Source organism: Takifugu flavidus, chromosome 17, assembly GCF_003711565.1.
Source record: "Takifugu flavidus isolate HTHZ2018 chromosome 17, ASM371156v2, whole genome shotgun sequence".
Lineage (NCBI taxonomy): Eukaryota > Metazoa > Chordata > Actinopteri > Tetraodontiformes > Tetraodontidae > Takifugu > Takifugu flavidus.
The window spans coordinates 612,501-635,344 of NC_079536.1; the positions used below are offsets into that span (position 1 = coordinate 612,501).

General features: G+C 48.5%; 4 protein-coding genes across 12 annotated transcripts in view; 2 read left to right on the top strand and 2 right to left on the bottom strand.

Annotated features, from left to right (window-relative positions):
- crygn2 (crystallin, gamma N2) overlaps positions 1–574 on the top strand; it is a 2,567-nt gene extending 1,993 nt beyond the window's left edge. For both annotated transcript variants that reach the window (XM_057012635.1, XM_057012633.1), the window contains 3 exons: positions 1–3; positions 145–290; positions 379–574. The exon at positions 1–3 is cut by the window's left edge and continues 154 nt beyond it. In XM_057012635.1, the coding sequence (XP_056868615.1) occupies positions 1–3; positions 145–290; positions 379–514 (285 nt within the window). In that variant the 3' untranslated portion in view covers positions 515–574. The remainder of the gene's footprint in view (positions 4–144; positions 291–378) is intronic.
- A 167-nt stretch (positions 575–741) lies between these two features.
- Positions 742–6,509, bottom strand: nub1 (negative regulator of ubiquitin-like proteins 1). Of its 3 annotated transcripts, XM_057012625.1 has the most exons (16): positions 6,354–6,509; positions 4,847–4,974; positions 4,602–4,769; positions 4,338–4,402; positions 4,201–4,265; positions 3,781–3,921; positions 3,557–3,645; positions 3,364–3,470; positions 3,073–3,259; positions 2,887–2,994; positions 2,563–2,715; positions 2,319–2,465; positions 2,177–2,251; positions 1,906–2,107; positions 978–1,155; positions 742–933 (listed from the first exon to the last, which is right to left on the bottom strand). In XM_057012625.1, the coding sequence occupies exons 2-15, from the start codon at positions 4,961–4,963 to the stop codon at positions 1,016–1,018; spliced, it is 1,764 nt and encodes a 587-aa protein (XP_056868605.1). In that variant the 5' UTR covers positions 4,964–4,974; positions 6,354–6,509; the 3' UTR covers positions 742–933; positions 978–1,015. The 3 variants fall into 3 exon arrangements, with proteins under 3 accessions (XP_056868605.1, XP_056868603.1, XP_056868604.1); XM_057012623.1 differs by having other exon boundaries at positions 742–1,155; XM_057012624.1 differs by having other exon boundaries at positions 742–1,155; positions 6,336–6,481.
- On the top strand, positions 6,451–11,980 carry xylb (xylulokinase homolog (H. influenzae)). Of its 4 annotated transcripts, none has more exons than XM_057012626.1 (19): positions 6,451–6,579; positions 6,870–6,952; positions 7,187–7,256; positions 7,339–7,419; positions 7,868–7,954; positions 8,075–8,203; positions 8,685–8,750; positions 8,828–8,900; positions 9,111–9,229; positions 9,302–9,383; positions 9,545–9,585; positions 9,678–9,793; positions 10,089–10,204; positions 10,297–10,370; positions 10,475–10,571; positions 10,699–10,757; positions 11,232–11,319; positions 11,398–11,492; positions 11,572–11,980. In XM_057012626.1, exons 1-19 carry the CDS (start codon positions 6,523–6,525, stop codon positions 11,638–11,640), a joined length of 1,602 nt encoding a protein of 533 aa, XP_056868606.1. In that variant the 5' UTR covers positions 6,451–6,522; the 3' UTR covers positions 11,641–11,980. The 4 variants fall into 4 exon arrangements, with proteins under 4 accessions (XP_056868606.1, XP_056868608.1, XP_056868607.1 ...); XM_057012628.1 differs by having other exon boundaries at positions 8,828–8,870; XM_057012629.1 differs by having other exon boundaries at positions 6,475–6,579; positions 7,187–7,246.
- Positions 11,981–13,134: 1,154 nt separating this feature from the next.
- Positions 13,135–21,993, bottom strand: LOC130513696 (5'-AMP-activated protein kinase subunit gamma-2-like). 3 transcript variants are annotated; one of them, XM_057012621.1, is made up of 15 exons: positions 21,905–21,993; positions 21,117–21,624; positions 20,400–20,599; positions 19,061–19,103; positions 18,232–18,341; positions 18,078–18,159; positions 17,921–17,979; positions 17,472–17,517; positions 17,349–17,403; positions 17,159–17,285; positions 16,787–16,952; positions 16,655–16,692; positions 16,402–16,548; positions 15,665–15,758; positions 13,135–15,437 (listed from the first exon to the last, which is right to left on the bottom strand). In XM_057012621.1, exons 2-15 carry the CDS (start codon positions 21,607–21,609, stop codon positions 14,494–14,496), a joined length of 2,604 nt encoding a protein of 867 aa, XP_056868601.1. In that variant the 5' UTR covers positions 21,610–21,624; positions 21,905–21,993; the 3' UTR covers positions 13,135–14,493. The 3 variants fall into 3 exon arrangements, with proteins under 3 accessions (XP_056868601.1, XP_056868600.1, XP_056868602.1); XM_057012620.1 differs by having other exon boundaries at positions 21,117–21,755; positions 21,905–21,964; XM_057012622.1 differs by lacking the exons at positions 20,400–20,599; positions 21,117–21,624; positions 21,905–21,993 and adding an exon at positions 19,254–19,471.
- Between the last annotated feature and the right edge of the window lie 851 nt (positions 21,994–22,844).

Below are 22,844 nucleotides of genomic sequence, written 5' to 3' on the forward strand. Positions count from 1 at the left end.
ATGGTATGGATGTTCAGCTGAAGGTCGTGTGGCGCTGACGAAGGTCGCGGCCACACGTTTTCATCACGAACTCCAAGTTTTCTTCTTGCATCTTGAAGTCGTTTCTTCTGTGGTGACACGCGATGGCGTCTGTGCCTCCCCCAGCACGGAGAACATTATCGCATCGAGCTGTTCGACGGCTGTAACTTCGCCGGTCAGTGTGTGGAGATCTGTGACGACACCCCGTTCCTGCAGAGCCGAGGCTTCTCCAAGAACTGCATCAACTCAGTCAAGGTGTTCGGCGACGGCGCGTGAGTCTGACACAAACACACAAACAGCCTCACAAACAGGAAGTGCCGGACCCCCGGCGCCACCCTGACCTCTGCTCTGTGTCCACAGCTGGGTGATGTACGAGGAGCCCAACTTCCGGGGTCGGATGTATGTGGTGGAGCGTGGCGACTACAGCAGCCATAACGAGTGGCAGGCCCAGAACCCCAACATTCAGTCCATCCGCAGGGTCGTCAACTACTTTTAGAGTCCGAGCTCTACGACACGATCAATAAACCTTTCAGAGGAAAACCGTTTCTATTCAAAAGGTTCTCGTGTGTTTTGTGTGCTCGGATCATCCGACCCGAACGGTGCGAGCTGCAGTCGTCACTAATGTAGAGGTCCGCAAAGGTTCTGTTCACTCAGACGCTTCAGTAAAAGAGTTAGAAAATACGTTTAAAATGTTGAGATGGGTCAGCATGTTCCTCATCAGGCTTCACACAAACTCCGCTTTCTTTATTAAAACTACGTGAAGTTTTAACTTCTCATTGAAGCAAAGTTCTTTGGACATTTCAGAACCAGAAATGCTTTTTCATGATTGGTGACAAACAGACAAGAACAACATGAGCCATCTCCTCAAACTGAGCCCCCATCAGCCTAAAGAACAGGCCAGTTGGGCCCACGGCCCCGTCCAGTTGGGCCCACGGCCCCGTCCAGTTGGGCCCACGGCACCGGTCCAGTTGGGCCCACGGCACCGGTCCAGCTGCAGTCATGGCGTGCCTGATGCTGACTTCAGGTATCCCTTCATGGTGTTGATGAGCTCGCTCTCCTCCTCCAGAGTCAGATCCAGATAATCTTCCTCATCGTGACAGATGTCCTCCAACGCCTCGTTAACCAGCTCGTTATCCTCTGGTCATTAAAAAGTGGAGAGTTAGAATTGGGAAAACTCCATATTAGCTTCATTATCTACATAAGAGCAGGAATATTTACCAGCATCAATCACACAGTGGCGGTCTGATATGGGGGGAAGCACCCAGGTGCATTCTGGGTAAGGAGCTTCGTGCACGTGATGGGAGGAAATAGTTTTGCTCTCGTTCTGCTAAAGGCACCGTGCGCCTGCACTTATTACCACGTATTTCCATGTTAAGTTACGATAATTAGGCCAATAATTCCAGAAAGGTGCCGTCACAAACTACTTTTAAATGAAAAAGCTGTATTATAAAGTTAGCTTGTATGTATATTAAATTATGGAGATGACGGAAAGATGAAGGGTGGAAAAGAAAAGCTGACTAAAGCTACCTGGTGCCTAATGTAGTGAGAGGAACAGTCTAAAGATGAAGGCGTGCACTATGCTGGCACGGTTCTCCATGACACACAATGAAGCAGATATTAGTGTGTTTAATCGCTAGGTTGATGCTACTTATTCACGGGACCGATTGAGGGTTTTATCTGGCTGAACTAGCAACTATTTGAACGTGAGGCATCGCGTCATGTAATTAATGCACCCCTGTAGTTTATAACAGTATAATTATAGTGCCAGCTCATGAATTAATCTAGATATTTGACAACATTCCACCCTGTGGATGTGGGTCTACACTGGACCAGCCACTACAACCAGCCTGGACCGCCACTCATCACACATCATCAGTGGTGCTTCACCTGCGGAGATGGAGGAGGTGCTGGGCTCTTCAGACGAGGGCGAAGGGCTGGATGAGGACCCGGCCGGCTGTGACGCGGACAGCAGCTCTGCAGAGAGGACGCCCTGGTGGTCGATCAGCAGCTGGGTGGCCGACTGGACGTCTCCTCCCGTCAACCGGAGCGCTGTTCTGGATGAGTCTCGCTCAAAGCCGAGGTACAACAACTGCACGGACGGAGGCAGAGTCGATCACACAGCACTGCAGACGTTTAGACCGATCAGAGAGCTGCTCACCTGCTCCAGCTTGTCTGCACTGACGCCTTCTGAGGTGTCGCTGGACAGGACCGGTGGACCCGAGTCCAGCAGGATCTGAAAGCACATGCAGAGCAAATCAGCTGATGCCCTCTACAGGTAGACCTCTTCGTGTCTGACAGACCCCCAAAGCTTTGTCCAGGTCTCCCTCGGCGAGGTGTGCGGCTCTGCTAGCGTCTCTCCTCGAGTATCCCAGCTCAGCGAGGGTGGAGATGACCTCTAACCGTCTGCTTCTTTTCATTCTCTCTCTCTGCCTCTGCTCAATTTTCTCCTGATCAAGAGACAAAAACAGCTCATCTCCCCTCAGAACTCCCCTCACCTGGCCGTGTGGGTCAGTGTGTGTGTGTGTGTGTGTGTGTGTGTGTTACCTGTCTCTGATTGCTGATGTAAATGGCGGCTTCTTCCACATTTCCTTGACAGGCTCTGAGTCCCAGTCTTGCTTCTCTATCCGTGAACCCCAAAATCATGAGCTGAGTCATCTTCTCCGAGTCCAGACCCACACGACGATATAGAGACTCTACCTGATACGGGAACAGGCGCACACACACACACACACACACACACCACACCACACACACACCAGACACACAGTAGTGAAGCTAACATCGTTCCCAGTCGCAGGTTTGACTAAGCCAAATTATCAGTTTAGCGGCAGAACAAATGATCTTGACGAATGAACAAGCAAAACCAACTTTGTCTAGTTGTTGTTTAGCCAGAAAGTCGTTTCCTTCAATGTACGACAGGAGACTCTGGAGGAGGTAGAGCCGCAGGAACAAGACGTCCTCCCTGCCTGTGTTGCCCTGACAACACAGTTGAGTGGTGATTGGCGGGAGGTGCGAGCGCGTGTGCTGTTTCGGTGGCTTGATGCTTGTTTGTACCTTGATCATGAGCAGCCTCTGCTGCTGCTGCCCGTAGCACTGCAGGAAACAGTCCTCGGCGCTTTGTAGGCGCCTCCTGGCGTCATCCAGGCAGGTCAAAGCCTTCAGCGCTCGGTAGCACCACACGATGTCCAGCTGCAGCACAGCAAAGTTGTCCACGGACCGGAGCAGCGCTGAGCCACATTGGCTGGAAACCACCCACCACAGTCATGTTAACACCAGTCATGGGCGGAGCCTGCGAATATGGCACCGGCCGGTCCAGCAGGTCCAGCACGGAGGACGGTGACACACCTGAAGTGATGGTCAGCCTGCAGCAGGTGACACAGCGCCTTCTCAAACTCTTTCTTCTTCATCAGGGAACGACCCTTCTCATGGAAACCCATGGCCAGGATCAGCGCCTGGGAGGAGGGTGAACAAACACGTTCGCTCACAGGAAGTTTGTTGTCCACCACTGCAGGTGATGGTGCAAATCCAGAGAGCAAACCTTCTTCTCACTGTGTGGAACCTTCAGAGGCTCTCCCTTCTGGTCAGCTATTTCCAGGAATGGTGAGGTGTCTGGATCCTCACTGCCATCTGACCAATCAGAGTCTCAGATTACTGTCAGCTGACTGAAGGGAGCACGAGCACAACACCAGTAACACACAGTCACATGTCGTCAATCACCACAGACTCTAAATCCCCCAGTTTTAAAACATGAGTCGGCATTACCTCGTTCAGACAAAATCTGAAAGCCTTTTTGGGTTCTTTGGATGCTCTCGTGCTGGTGGTTCTTCTCCTCCTCTCCGTCAGTCACCTTCAGAACCATCATCTTACTGTGGTTCTTCACACCCTGTGTGTCCAGCGTCTGATCTAACACACACACACACACACACGTTTTAAATTAGGATTTTATTGATTAGGGGGAAGGAAATCCAAGCCAATCGGACCTATGTGAGACAGTAACTACCCCTGAACCCAGTAACTGGTCGCCAGTTCTGCTGCTATGTGAGCCTTTTATGGGTTCAGTACCTTGCTCAAAGGAACCGTGGCAGTGCTCTGAAAGGGTTCTGACACCATGTTTTGTCTGGACTGGAGCTGAAACCGAGCCTAATAATAATAATAATCCAAATCGTAGCAAGAGAAACAAACCTGGGATCAAGGTTTTTCCATTCAGGATCAGTTTGATGGATTTGAGACCAAACTCTTCTCCAATCCTGCAAACACACCAACACAGCTGATCACTTGTGTGTCCTTCTAGAAAAGTGTGTGTGCCACGATGAGAGCACCTGTCCATCAGCTGCTGCACCAGGACATCCAACCGTGTCTCGATGAGAGTTTTTGCCTTATTGTCCTAATAGAGTACAAACAACAATTACGTTAAATATTTGATTGAAAATACACATTAAACAGGAACGTTAAAGCTGTAAAATCTGAATCTGTGTGGAACATTTCCATTAAGGCTAAGCTGTTTCTTTAGCTGTGAAATATTGAATCATCACTCTGGAATCCAGCCTTGCGTCATCATTTTTGTGGTGTGTAGACATCCAAACCTTCCTGCTGTCTCTGGGCAGCAGCAGCTCCACGGTGGCCATGTTCAGCTCCCTGAATCTCTTGTTTCCCCTCAACCGGTTCACTGCCTGAACTCTGATCGACTCAAGAGCGCCCTCTACGTCCGACACCTGCAGGGCCAGCAGCGAGGAATAACGCTGCGCCAGCTCCTAACGACACAATCAAAAGCGTGAATGTGAATGAGCAGATAACAGGGATTGGGCGGGCCGTCCCTCCCCCGGCTGACCTGCATGTGCTGCTGTCCGGCCTGGTGCTGGTCATCCGTGTATGGAGGGTTCCAGAGGTGGATCTTGTCCTGCTTCAGCTGGTTCTTCAGCTTTGCTGCCAGATTCAGTTCTGCCATGGTCTGAAAGCCTGCACAGTTCCCCGTGGATAAATAATAATAATAAATGGGAATTTACATGACTGCGACCATATTCCCATCAGCCTTGTTTGAAATACCTCGGAATTAATACGACCAACCAGTGAAACCTCAACTTTAGAGGACAAAGTTGTTCACTAAATCTAAGCTCAATATGTGGTTAGGCTTAACAACAGAGATTTAATATGCAGTACATCTATTTCCATCTATTTCCACTTCTATCTCCATTTCCAGCCGTGCGTGAGTAGAATGTCTCGTGGACAGTGGATGAGTTTATTAGAGCAGTTCTGGCAGATGTAACACACTCCTGGCCTCGGGATCGCTGCCATAACCGACCGTCTGGAGACACAAACATGGAAATGAGGCGCTTCCACCCCAGCTGCTCCTGGTGCCTCCTGAGAAACACCGACACTTTTAAATGGGAACAAAATCCACAATCCAGGCAACATTCATGGCAAGAAGACAGAAAGAGCCAAAGATCTTGGAACTACAGTGTCGGTGCCGTTCCTGCATAAAGAACTTTGGCTTGAGATCGTTCTAATGTCATACATGGCTTCAGGCTGAGATAAAAGGTCATTATAAAGGGCAACTCTTTTCTAAACTAGACATTAACAATTCAAGAACTAAATATATCACTTATCTTATAAGCCCGAGGTTACGAAGAACATCTGCACATCCAAAGAGCTAAGAATGCTAAGAATGAGCTTTAATGTTGAGTTTAGTAACTTGTGAAACCGAAAATAGGGTTTGTCTCTGCTTCTGTTGCAATATTCTGGGATATTTTGCAGCTCTGATAGTGAACAAAATGTAATTTTCTGCTCTCACAAGAGAAACTTGTGTTAACATACGGGATGTGAACAACCTGAAACTCATGGCAACTCTTTCACCCAAGTGGAGCAAAGCAAAGCCCCTTTTTCTGGTTGATAAATTCCTCCTATGGACCATCACCTCATTGTCTTTAGGAAAAAACGTGCTAAATCTCTAAGAAAAAACGTGCTAAATCTCTAAGAAAAAACGTGCTAAATCCCTAAGAAAAAGTGAAAATACTCGAAGACCCTGCAGCAAACAAAAGTATGCAGAACTATTCAGTTTCTTTCTTTGACTCATTTTATGACACTATTCCTCAAGGTATAATCTTAAAGAGAGGTGTTCATTGTTTTACTGTGCATGCCATTGTATGCTGTAAAGAAATCATTGTTAATAAATAAAAGTTAGGAATCAAATATGTAGCGAGTCACATCTGTGACGCAGTTAGCCAACATTAGCCACGTCGCCTTTTCCAGCGTCATCGGTTTCTATTTTAAAGGCTTAAATACACATATGTATGAATTTAGAGGCGTGAAAACAAACAGACCTGAGCACCAAAGTGTACCTTTAATGGTCGTCCTTGTCACATTCTATTTTCTCAACTCCTCCGTAATTGTTTCTGTTGACGGAATTGTTGTTTCCGGTTCCGGTTAATGTCGCGCATATCCGGTCTGGTCACGTGACCGCAGCACGGCCAGCTTTTCAATTGGGTCGGTTCGGCACCACAGAGGGACATGTCTACCGAGCCGAACCCTCCTGTGTTCTTAGGCTTCGACTTCAGCACGCAACAGGTGAGACTGGGTTTTATTACATGCGCGAGAGGCCCGGATGTACCTTTGGAAAATGGTGAACTTTGACCTTTTTCAGAGTTTCTGAGGCGAACGTGAACTGTGCACTTGGATAGTTAAACATCTGATTACAAAGTAGTCAATGCAGTTTTTCCAGATATACACATTAACAATCAGCTCAGCTGCGCATGCATGTGCATGCTTACATGTGCATGTGCACTCTGCTTTTGCAGCTGCACCTTGAACACAGACTGGGTCCAGATGTTGATGTGCTTTTGTTCTTTTGTCTGAAGTTGAAGGTTGTGGCCATCGATGAGAACCTGGCTGTAATTCATCAGAACAATGTTCAGTTTGACTCTGAGCTACCTGAGTTCAGGTAACGTACCATAGTTCTGTTTAATCACAGCTTATTCTGTTGCAGGTTTGTGGTTATATATATAATATTATATCAATTAGATGGATTTCATCATTGTTTCACTGAGTATTTCCATCTACAAAATGGTTTGAAGTTTTACTTTCGCGTGGAATAAATAAAAACTATATTTTATCAAGCAGTCACGATGGCGTACAGGTATTTTATTTTGAAACTGACGGTCTGTTGTTCTGTCAGTACTCGTGGAGGCGTTCACGTTCATGCTGACGGCCTCACGGTCACCTCGCCTGTACTGATGTGGGTGAAGGTAACACACAGACACACAAACGAAGGGCTTTCACCCCTAAAGCGCCACCTTTCAGTCGGCGTAACGCTGAGTCTGTCGTCAGGCTCTGGACCTGCTCCTGGACCGCATGAAGAGGGCGGGATTTGACTTCTCCCGTGTCCGAGCCTTGTCAGGTGCTGGTCAGGTGAGGGAAATGTTGGGATGTTTCATCACTTAGGAATCTAATTCATAAACAGGGTGAGGGTGCAGCGTCCAGGTACTCGCCTCCTTGGACATGTGCGCCTAATTAATTCACAGTAATTAAATGTTACAATGTTATATGGATTGCAACATTTTTAGCCCTGTCTGGGCACCACAGTCACCCCTTCATATCCAAACCCCTGTTTAAAATGACCAAAACCAAAACTCTCCTCACTTCTTTTGCTTCTTTTGTCTTTTTTCCCCGCTGATTTTAACTGATATTTATTAAATATCTAATACTGACAGCGTTCGTGAGTGTACAGAAAAGTGCTGATAAAGGAAAGTTATTAATAACTACTGTAGCTGCAGCACCTCTGCATTAGCATTTATGTCGACTGAAGCAGAGTAGGACAAACAAACGCCAATTCACTTATTTGATACTGGTTGCTCAGCAACATGGCAGCGTGTACTGGAAGACTGGAGCATCTGAGACCCTGAAAAACCTGGACCCGGAGCAGAACCTGCACCAGCTGCTGCAGGTGTGTGTTTTATCATGTGTGTTTGTCTTATTGTGTGTTATATTGTGTTTGTGTTTATTATTCTCTGTCTTTGTGTGTGTGTGTGTGTGTGTGTGTGTGTGTGTGTGTGTGTGTACACAGGACAGCTTCTCAGTGTTGAACTCTCCTGTATGGATGGACTCTAGCAGCTCTCAGCAGTGTAATGACCTACAAACAGCAGTAGGGGGCGCCCTGAGGCTGGCTGAAATCACAGGATCCAGAGCCTATGAGGTCTGCCTGTCCCCCTGTCCTTGTGTCTGCCTGTCCTCGTGTCCCCCTGTCCTCATGTCCGCCTGTCCCCCTGTCCTCGTGTCCCCCTGTCCTTGTGTCCGCCTCTCCCCCTGTCCTTGTGTCTGCCTGTCCCCCTGTCCTCGTGTCTGCCTGTCCTCGTGTCTGCCTGTCCCCCTGTCCTTGTGTCTGCCTGTCCCCCTGTCCTCGTGTCTGCCTGTCCCCTGTCCTTGTGTCTGCCTGTCCCCCTGTCCTCGTGTCTGCCTGTCCCGTCCTTGTGTCTGCCTGTCCTCATGTCCCCCTGTCCTTGTGTCCTCCTGTCCTTGTGTCTGCCTGTCCCCTGTCCTCATGTCCCCCTGTCCTCGTGTCCGCCTGTCCTCGTGTCCCCCTGTCCTCGTGTCCGCCTGTCTCTCTCTCAATGATAACACTGTCTCTTTGGGATGTTACTACCACTGCTAATTATCATGTTGCTTTGTGTCTGCAGCGTTTCACTGGAAACCAGATCGCTAAACTGTGGCAGACGCGCCCGCGGGAGTACCAGGACACAGAGGTGGGACTGTTGCTGTGTCTCCTGTGGTCTCTGACATCACTAATGATTCATATTCTGGGATGTTTTTGTACATGCAGAGGATCTCATTGGTCAGCAGCTTTGCTGCCTCCCTCTTCCTTGGTGATTATGCTGCTGTAGACTTCAGCGATGGTACTATTTTTATAAAAACACTTTGTTTATTAATTACTAGCTCAGTGCAGGTGAGCTGTGAGCTCTGCTGAGAATACGTCTGCACCGGGTTCATCATTCACAGGGCTTCGTATTAGCTTAGCCAGGTTTGCTGAGCTGAATCTTGTCAGCAGAATTTTCATCTTTGGGTTATTATTCCTTTAAACCTGCCTGTTGATTCTTGCTGTGCAGGTTCAGGGATGAATCTGTTGGATATACGGAGCAGAGCGTGGTCACAAGTCTGCCTGGATGCTACCGCTCCTCATCTGGACCGACTCCTGGGAGAACCGCAGCCCTCCACATCCGTACTGGTGAGTCGGGACACGCTGGTTTCTTATTCACATGAGGAGAGACATAAAAATTCCATGTTTGTCCTGCTGCAGGGTCGGATTTCTGCCTACTTTGTCCACCGATATGGTTTCTCCAAGAGCTGCAGCGTGGTGACTTTCACTGGAGACAACCCAGGTAGGAACTGTCCCCCTGTGGGAGGTGGCCCAGTGGCTGGCTGGTGGTGTGTTGTGTTCAACAATCTCCACAGAGAGATACGTTTTAAATGACCCCCAGTTCACACTGGAGGCCCCGGGGCCATGGGTTCGGAGCCCTTGATGTGTGTGTTTTTCTCCCAGCATCTCTGGCAGGAATGAGACTCCAGCCCGGGGACGTTGCTGTAAGTTCACCTGACGCTTCTTTGGCGAACTCCTTAGCCTGCCTGTACACCTACATATGTGTGCACGTGCGTGTGCATGTGTGTGTCTTCAGGTGAGTCTGGGTACAAGCGACACCGTGTTTACGTGGATTCAGCAGCCCTGTCCTGCTACAGAAGGTCACGTCTTCTGTAACCCCATCAAGTGGCAGGAATACATGGCTCTGCTGTGGTACACACACACACTCTCACACACACACACACACAGAAACACACACACACTCTCACACACACACTCTCACACACACAGAAACAGCCTTTCAAACGTGAGTATGCGCTCAGGATTGTAACTGGAATCCAACTTATTTCTGAAGCTTCTCTCCTCATTAATATAAATTAGTAGAACTTCTAAACAGTATCAATGTTTCACATCAAGAAATGCACCAATTAAAAGAGGCCAGTCTTTAATGGCTGACTCGTGTGTGTGTGTGTGTGTGTGTGTGTGTGTGTGTGTGTGTGTGTGTCAGCTTTAAAAATGGTTCTCTGACGAGGGAACGGATCAGAGACGAGTGTGCTGGAGGATCATGGGAACGTTTTTCTGATGCCTTGAGAACGACGCCACTTGGTAACCATGGCAACATCGGTACGCTTTAATGTCTATTACCTGTCTCGAATGTTTCACAACTTCACCCTTTTTCTCAGGCCTGATTGATTGATTGATTTTTTTATCTCCAGGCTTTTATTTTGACAGTATGGAGATCACTCCTCCTGCAGTTGGTGTTCACCTGTTTGGCACAGATGACACTCAGGTGTACAGACAAACGATGATGATGATGATGATGATGATGGTGGTGGTGATGGATTCCACAGTCCTAATTGCCTAATGTTCTATTTCCCGTCTCATTTCTTGCAGGTGACCTCACTGAGTCCTCAGATGGAGGTCCGAGCTCTGGTGGAAGGTCAGTTCCTGTCTCGGAGACTCTATGCTGAAAGGCTCGGATACTCCATCAGTAAGCTCCACCCCCTCCGTAGCTCCACCCCACCAGTAGCTCCACCCTCCGTGGCCCCACCCCCGTAGCTCCACCCCCTCAGTAACTACAGTATCACACATGACTGAAAGTGTGTGTCTGTTTCCAGTCCCAGGAACCTGTGTGTTGGCGACAGGAGGAGCTTCTTCGAACAGAGACATCCTGCAGGTCAGTGATCACATGACTCTGGGGGGGTCTGATGGTTCGTAAAGGATTATGAAAGGTTCAGATTTGTAATAAATCATCACCTGACATGCACTCACAGGGTTCTGCTGGTGCTGTAAAGTGACCCGTGAGAAGTTCAGTTGGTTTGTGGGTTATATCTGACGGGACAGGAACAGACATCCGCCCTTTATCTGACGCTGGACGGAGATCATTAGGGATCTTCTGTGCTGCCATGAGCTCTAAATCCTCAATCTATTGCTTTGGAGGTAGTCGCCTAATTGGCTGGGAACGACTTTCTCAAGGATTAGGACCGTCGGGGGGGGTTGACTATTGCACGCACCACCTCGTTACCCGCCACTGACGACGTGCGGCTACACATTTCATCAGTGGAGTCCACATTCATTTTAGTGACTTCTGATTAGCATAATTTGGCGTCATTAACACCAAGATGTATGACAATTTTGTGTCCTGCTGCAGGTCCTGTCGGACGTGTTCAACGCCCCCGTTTACACCATCGATGTGTCAAACTCCACCTGCCTTGGCTCCGCCTACAGAGCTTTGCATAGTAATGCACACACTCGAAACGCCGCCGTAACGTGAAGAGCACGCGACAGATTCTTGCTGTCTGGGCGCTCTGTTGTAGGTCTGGTTGCAGAATCTGGAGTTTCATTTGCTGATGTGGTAAAAAATGCTCAGGAACCCCAACTGGCAGTGACGCCTGATCCCAGAGCCCAGCAGGTATATCACACACACACACACACACACACACATACACGCTAAGAATCATCCTGCGGCTGATGATTCAGGTGTGCTGCAGGTTTATGACCACATGCTGAAGCGTTACGCCCGTTTGGAGGACAGAGTTCTGCAGAAGATGCACCCCTGAGCCAGCAGAACGTCGGTTATTTCGTTTGAAGAACCCGGCGTGAGGAACCGAAGAAGTTGATGAGAGAGAAATAATAAAATCAGACAAAGCTGCTTTCATCAGAACTCTGAGTAACCTCTGAAGTAGCTGACCTTGCCTTTGGTTAGGTTAGTGCTGGTTAACCACAGCTGGTAGATTAGTAATGATAGAACAAAATAAAAATAACATACAAATTTACTCTTTATATTCAGTTACACTCAGGAATGCTTTGACTCAGATTTGTCAAATTAAACCTGCTTGTGATCGAAATGGTGTTCTTTGATACATTTTTAATGAAAATGATTAAAAGCTACAAACAAAAGCGTCTGAAATGTGTTTTTTTTCTGGCCACAGAAGAAATGATGGAGCAGAAACGTTGAGAATGTGGGCGACAGAGAAACCTCTGCTAGAGGGAATCTTAGGTTAATGCAGGTTAATGCAGGTTACGTGGCTGAGAGGGAAGAAGAGATGTGAGGACAAGCTGAGACTGAGCTTGTGTGCACGCGTCCATACACGTGCATGTGTCACAGAGTGTGTGTGTGTGCACGCGCTTATGACTGATGGGTATTGTTGCTGTAGTGACCGGTGTCCCCGGAAGAGGTCGCTGTTTCTGCAGCAGTGATAAACTCACATTCACCGTCTTATTTACTGAGGCTGAGCTTCACTTGGACTTGGAGCTGCCAGGCTGAGAAGGAAGAGACGAGGTCAAGTTTGAAACAAGCTCGTGGAAACCAGGTCAACTGTGTGTGTGTGTGTGTGTGTGTGAGAGGGAGAGAGAGCAACAATGACTCTCTTGTCTGTCCTGGTTGTTTGTGATGGTCACATGTAAACTGGTGTCAGCAGGTCAAAGGTCACGCTAATGTTTGTGCCGCTGCTGAAGACTTCAGTGATGAAGATGAGGGTGATGATGAATGTATTTGTTTTTATTGGACTCATTCACACTCAGCCATTAAATTAGCGTGCTGCATTCAAGGACCATGGAAAATACTCAAACCCCAGATTTGACTTTCTTGGTTTTGATAGTTGCTATGGGAACAAAACTTTTATTGTTAACTTGTTTTCAGAAACTTCCATGTTGTAAATGAAGACTTGAATTGTGCTGATTACTGATTTTTCTTGCTTTTTTTTCTAAAAGTCTGCATTTTAGAAGGTCTGGGATCTTTTTTCCCTCACACAAGATGTTCAAAGTGTATTTTTAACTTGATATTGGCTCAATTTATCAATGGCAACTGGGAAATAAAGATGTTTCCCTCATTTGTTAAAGTTTTTCCTCCCCTTTTTACTTCGGATCTGGGAGCTTCGTTATCTCGCTCAGGCAGAAAAACAGATGATGTTTCGACTTGTGACCTTCAACAATGTTGTTGTGACGCACTGACGTTAGCGGAATGCAGCTCAGAACCGTTATTAGCATCCAGAACTAGAAACAGGCACCAGGCTCTGGACTGTCAGTAGCACAGATGAGCCAACAACCACCAGTCACAGGAAAATAACTTTTATAAGGGTAAAATCTCCACAGCTACTCACCAACAGGTAACACTAGTGTTAGCATGAGCTAATACACATCACTGTTATTCAAATGTCAATATCACAAAGAGTATTCAGGATCAGCTGGAGGCTCTGAAATGTTCAGACCTCCTCACAACACTGGTCACAATGGTCCAACCTGGAGAACAGAAGCTGGAGGAGCTCATGATTCTACAGCATGGGGGCTTTTCTCTACCAGTCATGTTGTTAGTGAAGAATCTCAATCTGACTGCAACCAAAGAAAGCTGCAGTTTAGAGAAGAATAACAGAAGCTTTTGTTACAAACTAACAGCATGTCCTCCAGGCTAGATGGTGCAGATCTTTGAATTTCACGATTTTTTGATGGTAAATTCATTGAACACAACTGAAAAGATTAAGAAAATGCAAACAAACAAGAGAGAATAAATGAAACCTCACACAAATCCTGTTTCAATTATTAGACCATGGAGACAAGTAGCATTAGCTGGTGCATTACGAACCACGATTCCCAGAATCCTTTGTGCTCTTGAAACAGCATGAAAGACAAAGACTTCCTGCTAGATGTCTGTCTAGATTCTCAATCATCCAGGTCAGAGTTATCGAGGCAGTTTTCCTTCTCTTGAAGACGTTTCACCCTCTATCCTGGAGGCTTCTTCACTTCTGAACTCACTGGGGACCGAGCTTGAAAATATAGCCCTGTGGACCATTAGCATGCTAATGATCTGGGTGGTCACCTGGGTGGTCCAACGATCCTGCCAACGACTCTCAGAAGAACTACGTGAAAGTACATGTAGTTCTTCTGTGAAGTCTGTGGTGGCGCTGTTGCTCAGGATAGGAGCTGAAATATTGGATTTCCTGTGGTTCCTCCACAATAAAAGCTAGATTTTGGGAGGGAGGAGCAGTGATGTGAACAGATTCAGGATGAAGAGCAAAAGTAAACCTGACCTTTGAAACAGGGACTAAAGTCAATGGCAGTGTGGGATATAAGCAGGACTCAGTGCTGAGACTTGCTTCATGCTCATCATGTGATGGCTGTTCAGAAGCCACTGCAGCGCCCCCTACTGGCAAAATGGTGTCCCAAGAACAAGTGAAAGACTCCTGAAGATTGAAAGCCCATATCCCATAGAAAAAGGGGACCGCTGAGGAGTTCTGCACCACCGTCTATACTATAGACTCTATAGGAAGAAGCTTTGCATCTGATGCATTGTGAGCAAATATACAGGATCATTTAGAGCTCTGTGATTGGTCCCACGTACAGAATGTCTGTCCCAGCAGCACTGCAGCAAGTCGTCCCCATTCAATGAAAAACAGTGGAAAAGCTTCAGAGGATGATCATTTCACAGGCTCCTCCCCTGGCCCCTCCCCCGGATCTTCTGGCTCCTCCCCGAGCTCTTCTTCTGGCTCTTTCTCTGGCTCCTTTTTAGGCTCCTCCTCTGGCCTTTCTTCTGGCTCCTCCCCTGGCTTTTCTTCTATCTCCTCCTCTGGATCCTTTTTAGGCTCCTTTTCAGGCTCTGGCTCCTCCCCTGGCTCATTTTTAGGCTCCTCCTCTGGCTCCTCCCCTGGCTCTTCTTCTGTCTCCTTCTGTGGCTCCTCCCCCGGATCTTCTGGCTCCTCCCCTGGCTCCTTTTTAGGCTCCTCCTCTGGCTCCTCCCCTGGCTCTTCTTCTGTCTCCTTCTGTGGCTCCTCCTCTGGCTCCTTTTCAGGCTCCTCCCTGGGCTCCTCCTCTTGTTCCTCCTTTGACACAACACCCATCTCACTTTCTGGTCCTTCCCTCACCTCCTGGTCCAGGTCAACTACAAGACCAGTGTTATTTTCTGTCAGCTGCTCAGTTTGATGGTCCTCGTCTGGTTGATTCTGGTCTTGATTTGGCTCATGATGATGTTCTGTTTCTCCGTGGTCCAGTAGATGCTCCTGGTCCTGTAGTGGTTCAGAGGGACAGTCTACCTGTTCATAAGACTGCTGGTCCTGGTTCTGCACTGGTTTCAGAGAGCTATCTCTTTCAGTGTCCACACAAGGTTCTGGTCTCTGGTCTTGATCTGCTCCATTGGGCTCTGATCCAGGAGTGGTTTCTGACCCTGTTTTTGCACTGGGTTCCTGTCTTTGTTCTTGGTCTAGGTAAAATGCTGAATGACTTGCTGTGTCTGTTCTGCTGGACTTTTGGTCCAGGTCCTCTTCTGGTTCAGGCTCATAGTCTGTCTTGGGCTCTAGGACTTGGTCCTTGTCGCTTGTTGCTGGGTCCAGTGTGTGTGAGGGCAGGGACTCCTTCCTGCCAAGACCTGCAGACAAATATACATGTGTGTATATTGTAAAGACCACCCCTGACCCAGGGGGCCCTGCTCAGGGGGCCCTGAGCAGGGGGCCCTGCTCAGGGGTCCTGCTCAGGGGTCCTGCTCAGGGGTCCTGCTCAGGGGGCCCTGGGCCAGGGGCCCTCCTCAGGGGGCCCAGCAGGCCACAGTAGATGCAAATCTCTGCCTGTGATGAAGAACGAGCAGTGGTGACGCACCTGCGGGTGTCAGCACAAGCGCCTGCAGGATGTCAGACAGAGACACGATGCCAACGATATGGGACTCCTCATCCACAACCACCAACCTGTGGACCTACACACACACACACGCACACACACACACACACACACACCACACACACACACAGGGGGCTACTCTGAAGACACTAGAATCAAGGACATGTTTTCAGGTGGTTCACACTCTGAATGGGGGCCGATCTGGGAGTTCCTCCACGTCTGTGTGTGGTCCACCACTACTCGTGCAGCTCAGTGACCTGCAGCTGTCGTGCACGTGCCCCAAATCAATAAAATGCACCATTTATCATTTCCACGACAACGGATGTGGGGGCGTTTTGGGAAGGATCCCCTCTGGAGCCTGTTCCCAGTTCACTCAGGTTCTGTCCAGTTGTCAAATGTTATCGGGGGCTGAAGTTCTTTGATAGATCAAAGGGAGCTTTTATCTGAGCCTCCGTCTGATCAGCTCTGATTTTCTGTTCTTTCTTTCATTCACATTTATTAATACTTGTGCAAATGCAAAAGAACAAAATAGATCCTCATGGTGAACAGGCCAAGGGAGGGAAAAGGGGACGGTGTGTGTGTGTGTGTGTGTGTGTGCGCGTGTGTGTGTGAGTGAGTGTGTGTGTGTGTGTGAGTGCGTGTGTGTGTGAGTGTGTGTGTGTGTGTGTGTGTGTGTGTGTGAGTGCGTGTGTGTGTGTGTGTGAGACACTCAGAGACACCTCGGCCTTCACGATGCGGTCCACGATGGTCTCCAACGTTTCCAGCTTGTTGCACTTCATGACTCCTTCGAAGTACTGCGACCGGTGTCGGAGCGCCTGCGTCACCGTCACATCCAGGTTGTTGTACGTCTTCTCAGCCGCTAGATTCTGGACACATGTTGGACAGTTGATCCTTGTGCGTGTGTGTGTGTGTGTGTGTGTGTGTGTGACAACACAAACACACAGGTTACCTCACATTAGCTCATTAACTTACTATGACGTCAAACTTGGAATAGATGTCTACAACTTTTCCTGCGGACAAAGAACACACTGTCATCTCTCCCGCTCTCTCTCTCTCTCTCACACACACACACACACGGATGACCGTTCTGGTGTCCATGGTTACCGCTGTGGTCGACCACGGGCAGCGCGGAGACTCGGCGGTGGGTGAACACAGACAGAGCCGTAATCAGGGGCGTGTCAGGGTGAATGTAGGCAATGTTGGAATACGTCCCCACAGCTAACTCCTCCAGAGGCTTCTTCATGAAGGCTGGCATTGGCATCTCGCACACCTCACACACACACACACACACACACACACACACACACACACACACACACACACACACACACGAATGTAAGAGCAGGCTGCCATGATAGCAGGCCATTCCTAAACCTGATGGAGAACATTCTAGGCTACCAGACTGACGCTACTGTTCTAACAGACCAGCTCGGTCATGTGACTCATTAATGGGTGATTAATTGATAATAGACTCACAAAGAGCTGAAGGAACTTGAGGATCCTCTTGTGGGTCAGGATATAGAGGGCGTTCCCACTGACGGGATCGATGACCGGAAGACGGTGGATCTTATTCTTTATCAGTGAGTACACAGCATCAAATATACTGCAAGAGACACAACTGAGTCACACGGCAACACAACACGGCGACGAGCATCTAAACACACACCTGGCACTGGGGGCGATGTGGACCAGCGGTTTAAAGGTCTCCTGCAGGTACAGCTCTGCCAACACACGAACACGGTCATGATGCCACGTCAGGGTAAATCGGGCCATGTGCGGTGGGGCTTACCTCTCCACGTCTCAATTTTGTGCTCCTCCAGCTCGTAGATTTGAACCTGACACAAACAGACGCGCTTCAGCTGATTGAAGCGTTAGCGTTAATCTCTGCAGGGGGAAAGAAAGTCTAATCTAACAGAACCAGAACCATCAAGTCCTGGACCAGGATCCAAGATTTAGCCGAAAAGAACAGGTGTGTTGTCACATGATCAGACTAGTTCTGTCCTGCATGAAGCTTTAGCAACCAGGTTAGCTCAGAACAAAAGCTACAAACAGATCTGAGACTTTAACACGTACAAAGATCATAAACTGTGGAAATGTGTCCTCAAAACGTTAACGGTGTGTTGGAAGGTTCAGGTTAGGTTTGGTTTTAGGGTTTAGTTGTGTTGAGTAAAAGGCTGGGGTGGGTTGTGTCTGATGGTCCTCACAAAGATAGAACAACAGACGGTGTGTGTTGGTTACCATGGGGGATTTATAGTATCTAGTCAGGATGTTGATGAAGTCTGTGATGGTTAACATTCCTGAAAAGTAGAAATTCCAGATGAAGCAGAGAGAACAGGTGTGTGTGTGTATGTGTGTGTAACTGAGCGACAACACGAGGACACATACGCAGTCTTACCCACAAAGCTTTGCTTCTTGCTCTCCCATAGCGGAGCCGCTCTCACGCCATTCGCCACGAGAGCAAAGAAAGCCTTTTTCACCTGGGCAACAACACAGGTGTCAAGGCTTCGGATGTGGGCGTGGCTCACAGAGCACCTGCGGCGCCGTCTCACCTGCAGCGTGGTGTCGAACACCACCAGTTTGGAGCTGGTCGGGATGATGTCGTAGCACTTGTGACACTTCATGAAGCGCATGTAGATGTCTCGCTCGGATCCACCAGACCCTGCCAGACACATATGACGTTGAGACGCTGGGGCGGGTGGAGGAGCTGCTCTGATGTCACTTCCTGTGTTTTCAAAAGCCCAAACTGATGAGTCCTGAGCCAAACGGCCTGCGAGCTGATGCCTGGTTTGTTGTCATGGCAACAGAGCACTGAGGATGGGATTGTGTTTGTCCTCTAAACCAAGTGAAACTCGTATTTATATGTTTGGAGTGATGCCAAACATCCAGGTGAGATCATCACTGCAGGTAAGCTAAGCTAGCATGTGGACTGTTGCCACACAACAAGCTCCTGTGTGTGAGTCTTAGCCTGGTGTTCTCCTTAGAGGCCCCAGCTTCCATCAACAACATGCTCAATACTGACCTGGACCATCACCCAAGATCCAGATCCGGATGTGGTCCAACTGCTCCGTGGGGGGCATAAGTCAAATTACATTGTGATGTCTTGAATTTGCACTGGGACACCGTGACGCACAACTGCTGTGCAGCACTTGTGCGTGGATGGTGCTGCAGCAGATGCCTCCTGGGGCCACAGGCCTGAGGAGGCATCTGGAAGTGTTGGCGTGCCGATGTGGGCATGACCAGCGCCGTAAATGACCATCAACTAGCTGAAACTGAAGGTTGCTCAGAATCCACTTGAACCAGAGACCGGACCAGAGGAAGGGCTTCCTATTCGGCTGAAAGTGGGTCAGAAGGAATGGTGTCTCCTCTCGGTGGTCTTACCCTGGTCATCCGTGTCCTGCTCCATCACGTCTGTAACCTCCACCTGCAGAGCAAAAACATCACACATCAACTGCTTCTGAAGCCTGATGAAAACTGGATTCTACAAATGGATGTTAGTTTCCTCGATAACATCATCACCCGTTGGTGCAGCTAAAAGGACTGGTTAAATAATGTTAGCTAACGGTGGACCTACTTGGCAGGTTCTGCTCATTAAACGCCCCTGTTGGTCTGTGGACGATCCCAATAGTTTTTTACTGTTTGGTTTTGTTGTTTTCAATAATAGTGAATCATATAAAGTCTTCGCGGCTCCATCTTATGTCTTTCCAGCTGGAACCGAGCGGAGCTGCCGGTGAACGCGCGTCATCGCCAAAGATGCAGCTCGGAGCCCTGACAGCTAACAAGCTAGCAGTGCTAACACAACCAATTTCCGGTTTGAGGTTTCACAATAAAACACATCGTTACCGATAGATCCGTCACATTATGATGAATGTATCTTGTTTCAAATAGTTTTTGCCTTTGTTTAACAGTTCAGACGTGATTAAACTGTGCTACGCGTGTCACAGCTCGATCAATATGCTAGTGATATTTTTCCTTGCGTACGAAATCTTAAAGAGACGCTGCTGTAACATTTTATTTTGAATGTTAGGTTTTCTACTATATCCGCCATCTTTCTGCGACGAGGACGATTGTCGCTCGATACCAAACATTGGCGTGTTTAATTTTAACCTCAGAAAAATCACGATTTTCAACTCACATTTCTCTCACAAATATAAATAACAGGTCAATATTATACGAGCAATCAAGATCAGTCCTGTACAAAAGTTTTCAAACAAAACGTATTGACCAATAAAATAAACTAATTTACTGATAACAGTAAAAGTGTGCATGTTTCCGTTATTATTAATCACTCGACACCTCAGGGAGTGTCATGCCACATAGTCACTATGCAGTGCTGCACTTCTGTTGACCTTTGAACTAAGAAACAGGACAAACTGGCCAAGTGGACCTGCACTACGCTAATATCGCTCAGATGGCTGCGCTAACGCCACTGTTCAGTACCAGTGTGTGTTCATATCTGCAGGGGCACTAACCCCACGACCCCCCAGCCATGTTGTCACTGACTGGCTAGAATGATGTTGGTTATATTTCGGTGCACAGCCCGTCCCTCCAGTGGTTTTTGACCTTTATGACCTCCAGAGAGTGAGCTTTCTCACAGATGCCAACAAACAAAAATGAAAGGTCGCAACGTGTACTTTTAACATTTAAAAAGTCATGGAAAAAGACATAGTTTGTCCACTAGGAACCAGTCTGACCAGCATCAGGACAACCTTTGACTCACCAGCCTCCAGACCTGAAGACCTGGACCCAGAGGAGGTGAGGCAGAGCGGGAGGAGATGCACGCGGAGGAGGAGGAGCTGAGGGTGGCGTCAGCAGGGGAGGAGAAGGAGCGCAGCCTCCTGGTCTCCAACCGCTGCGGCTCCGACAGGTACGTCTCCAGCTGGAATACTGGAGGCAGTGGTGGGGGAGACAGGCAGTGGGCTGGGGGGGCAGAGAGGGAAGAGGAGAGAGGGGGGTAAGAGAGACAGAGGAAAACAGAGAACAGCGCCACCTGGTGGAAACCACAGTCACTGCATGCACGCGGCCCAGTACAGGGTAACTCCACAGAACTGAGGAAGTGGAGTCGATCAATACTGTCCTATAATAGTCCTGTTGGTCATTACTTTAATGCATTAAGGTTTATATTTAAAATCTAAATGAGAAGCTGATGGTAATGAACACATTGTTGTGATGATGGGATGGAGAGTCACAGGGTAGCCACGCCAGCCAATCACAGAGCACCCTGTTTGGCTCCTCATCAATATTTATGAGATTCCCAGATTTGCCTCACGAATAAATACTGCATCTGGAACGACGTTTTCCTGACTGGACCCAACATTGTTGTCCCAGAGACGTCCCGTTAGCTACGGAGGAAATCACGTTGAAGTGTTTCCTGTCAGGTGTGGTTGTGATGTGCGTCGGGGTTGAGTGTTGTTCTGGTTAGAATGGTTTAGCTCACTGTGGTCCAGCGGTCCAGCGGGCTGTGGACGACCTCTGGGGACGTGTCTGTCCTCTGCTGCTGCTGCTGTCCTGGGCTGGACCAGCTCGCTGCAGGACATTCCACCTGCGTGTCTCTTCAGCAACTCTTTCCTCTTCCTGTTGGACACAGGAAGTAGTTGGATGTGCAGCGTGCCGCAGGGCTCGGAGCGGCGGCGCCGGGTCCACCTCCTGTCTAGGTGTCCTCCTGCTTTGTCCTCTGTCATCATCACTGAGCTGGAGTTCCTCCTCCTGCCCCTCCTCCACTCCTCCTCCACAGAGTCTCTCCTCCTGCATTCTTTCTTCTCTTCCTGCATCTGTCCACATGGTTCAGACTTCCTCCTCGTCATCCGTCTATTGATCTGCCTCTCCTCCTCTTCCTCTTCTTCTGCTCCATATGGTTCACTCCTCCTCCTCCCACTCCATCTTTCCTTCTCCTTCCACTTTCTCAGCATTAGGCTGCTCAGGCGCTTCATCACCCTGATGACAAACTGGTTCCAAACAGGTGATTTAGTTTCCAAAAAGATGGTTTTAGAAGAACAAATGTTGATGCCAAACGATGAAAATGATGTTACATAATGGTGTTATCAAAGCTCTGCTGCCTCTGTTAATCTGTCTGTAACTGAAAACACAAAATGGATGAAAAGGCAGAAAATAGCAACAGTATAATTATCCCAGCAAAGCAGTGAGACAAAGTTAATCAAAGTAGAACCTTCAGTCAAGTGGCAGAAAAACCTCATCTGACTGGCTGACGAAGAACTCTCCTCTTACCTGAAGACTCCGATCGCTAACGGGACAACGTTCCGACAGTCGGTTGGTCGAAAAGTGAAACCAGTTGTTGGGAGAGAGAGACAGAGGGAGAGAGAGAGACAGAGGGGGAGAGAGAGAGACGGAGGGAGAGAGAGAGGGAGGGAGGGAGAGCCAGAGGGAGGGAGAGAGGGAGGGAGGAGAGAGGGAGGGATAGCCAGAGGGAGGGAGGAGAGAGAGACAGAGGGAGAGAGAGAGAGGGAGACAGAGACAGAGGGGGAGAGAGAGAGACGGAGGGAGAGAGAGAGATGGAGGGAGAGAGAGACGGAGGGAGAGAGAGACGGAGGGAGAGAGAGAGGGAGGGAGAGAGAGAGACAGAGGGAGAGAGAGACAGAAGGAGGGAGTGAGACAGAGGGGAGAGAGAGAGGGAGGAATTGTCTCTGTGTGTGTGTGTGTGTGTGTGTGTGTGTGTGTGTGATTCCTTGCACAAATGTCTCCTTTCACTGTAAAAATGTTGACTAGCTCAACTGCTGAGGATTCTCCTCTTTGTGACTTTACTGCACCATGTTGACATGTTTATTCATCAGCAGCCTAATTCTAATTATCAGAAAAACTATCAATACCCCTGGAGCACATGCTAACGGCCCCATGCTAACGGCCCCATGCTATCGGCCCCATGCTATCGGGCCCATGCTAACGGCCCCATGCTAACGGCCCCATGCTAACGGCCCCATGCTAACCTCAGGCTGTGCTCATATTTACTCTGATTACAGTGTTTGTGTGACGGTGACGTCATTAAAGCTTCTGACAGAGATTATGGAGATTTGATGAAGCAGCAGGTCAATGTTGACTCACGTCTACTGTTACTGAGGTCAACAGTTGAACACAGCAGGTGCACACACACACACACACACACACACACACACACACACACACACAGAAGAATGTACTTTCATGTCATTAT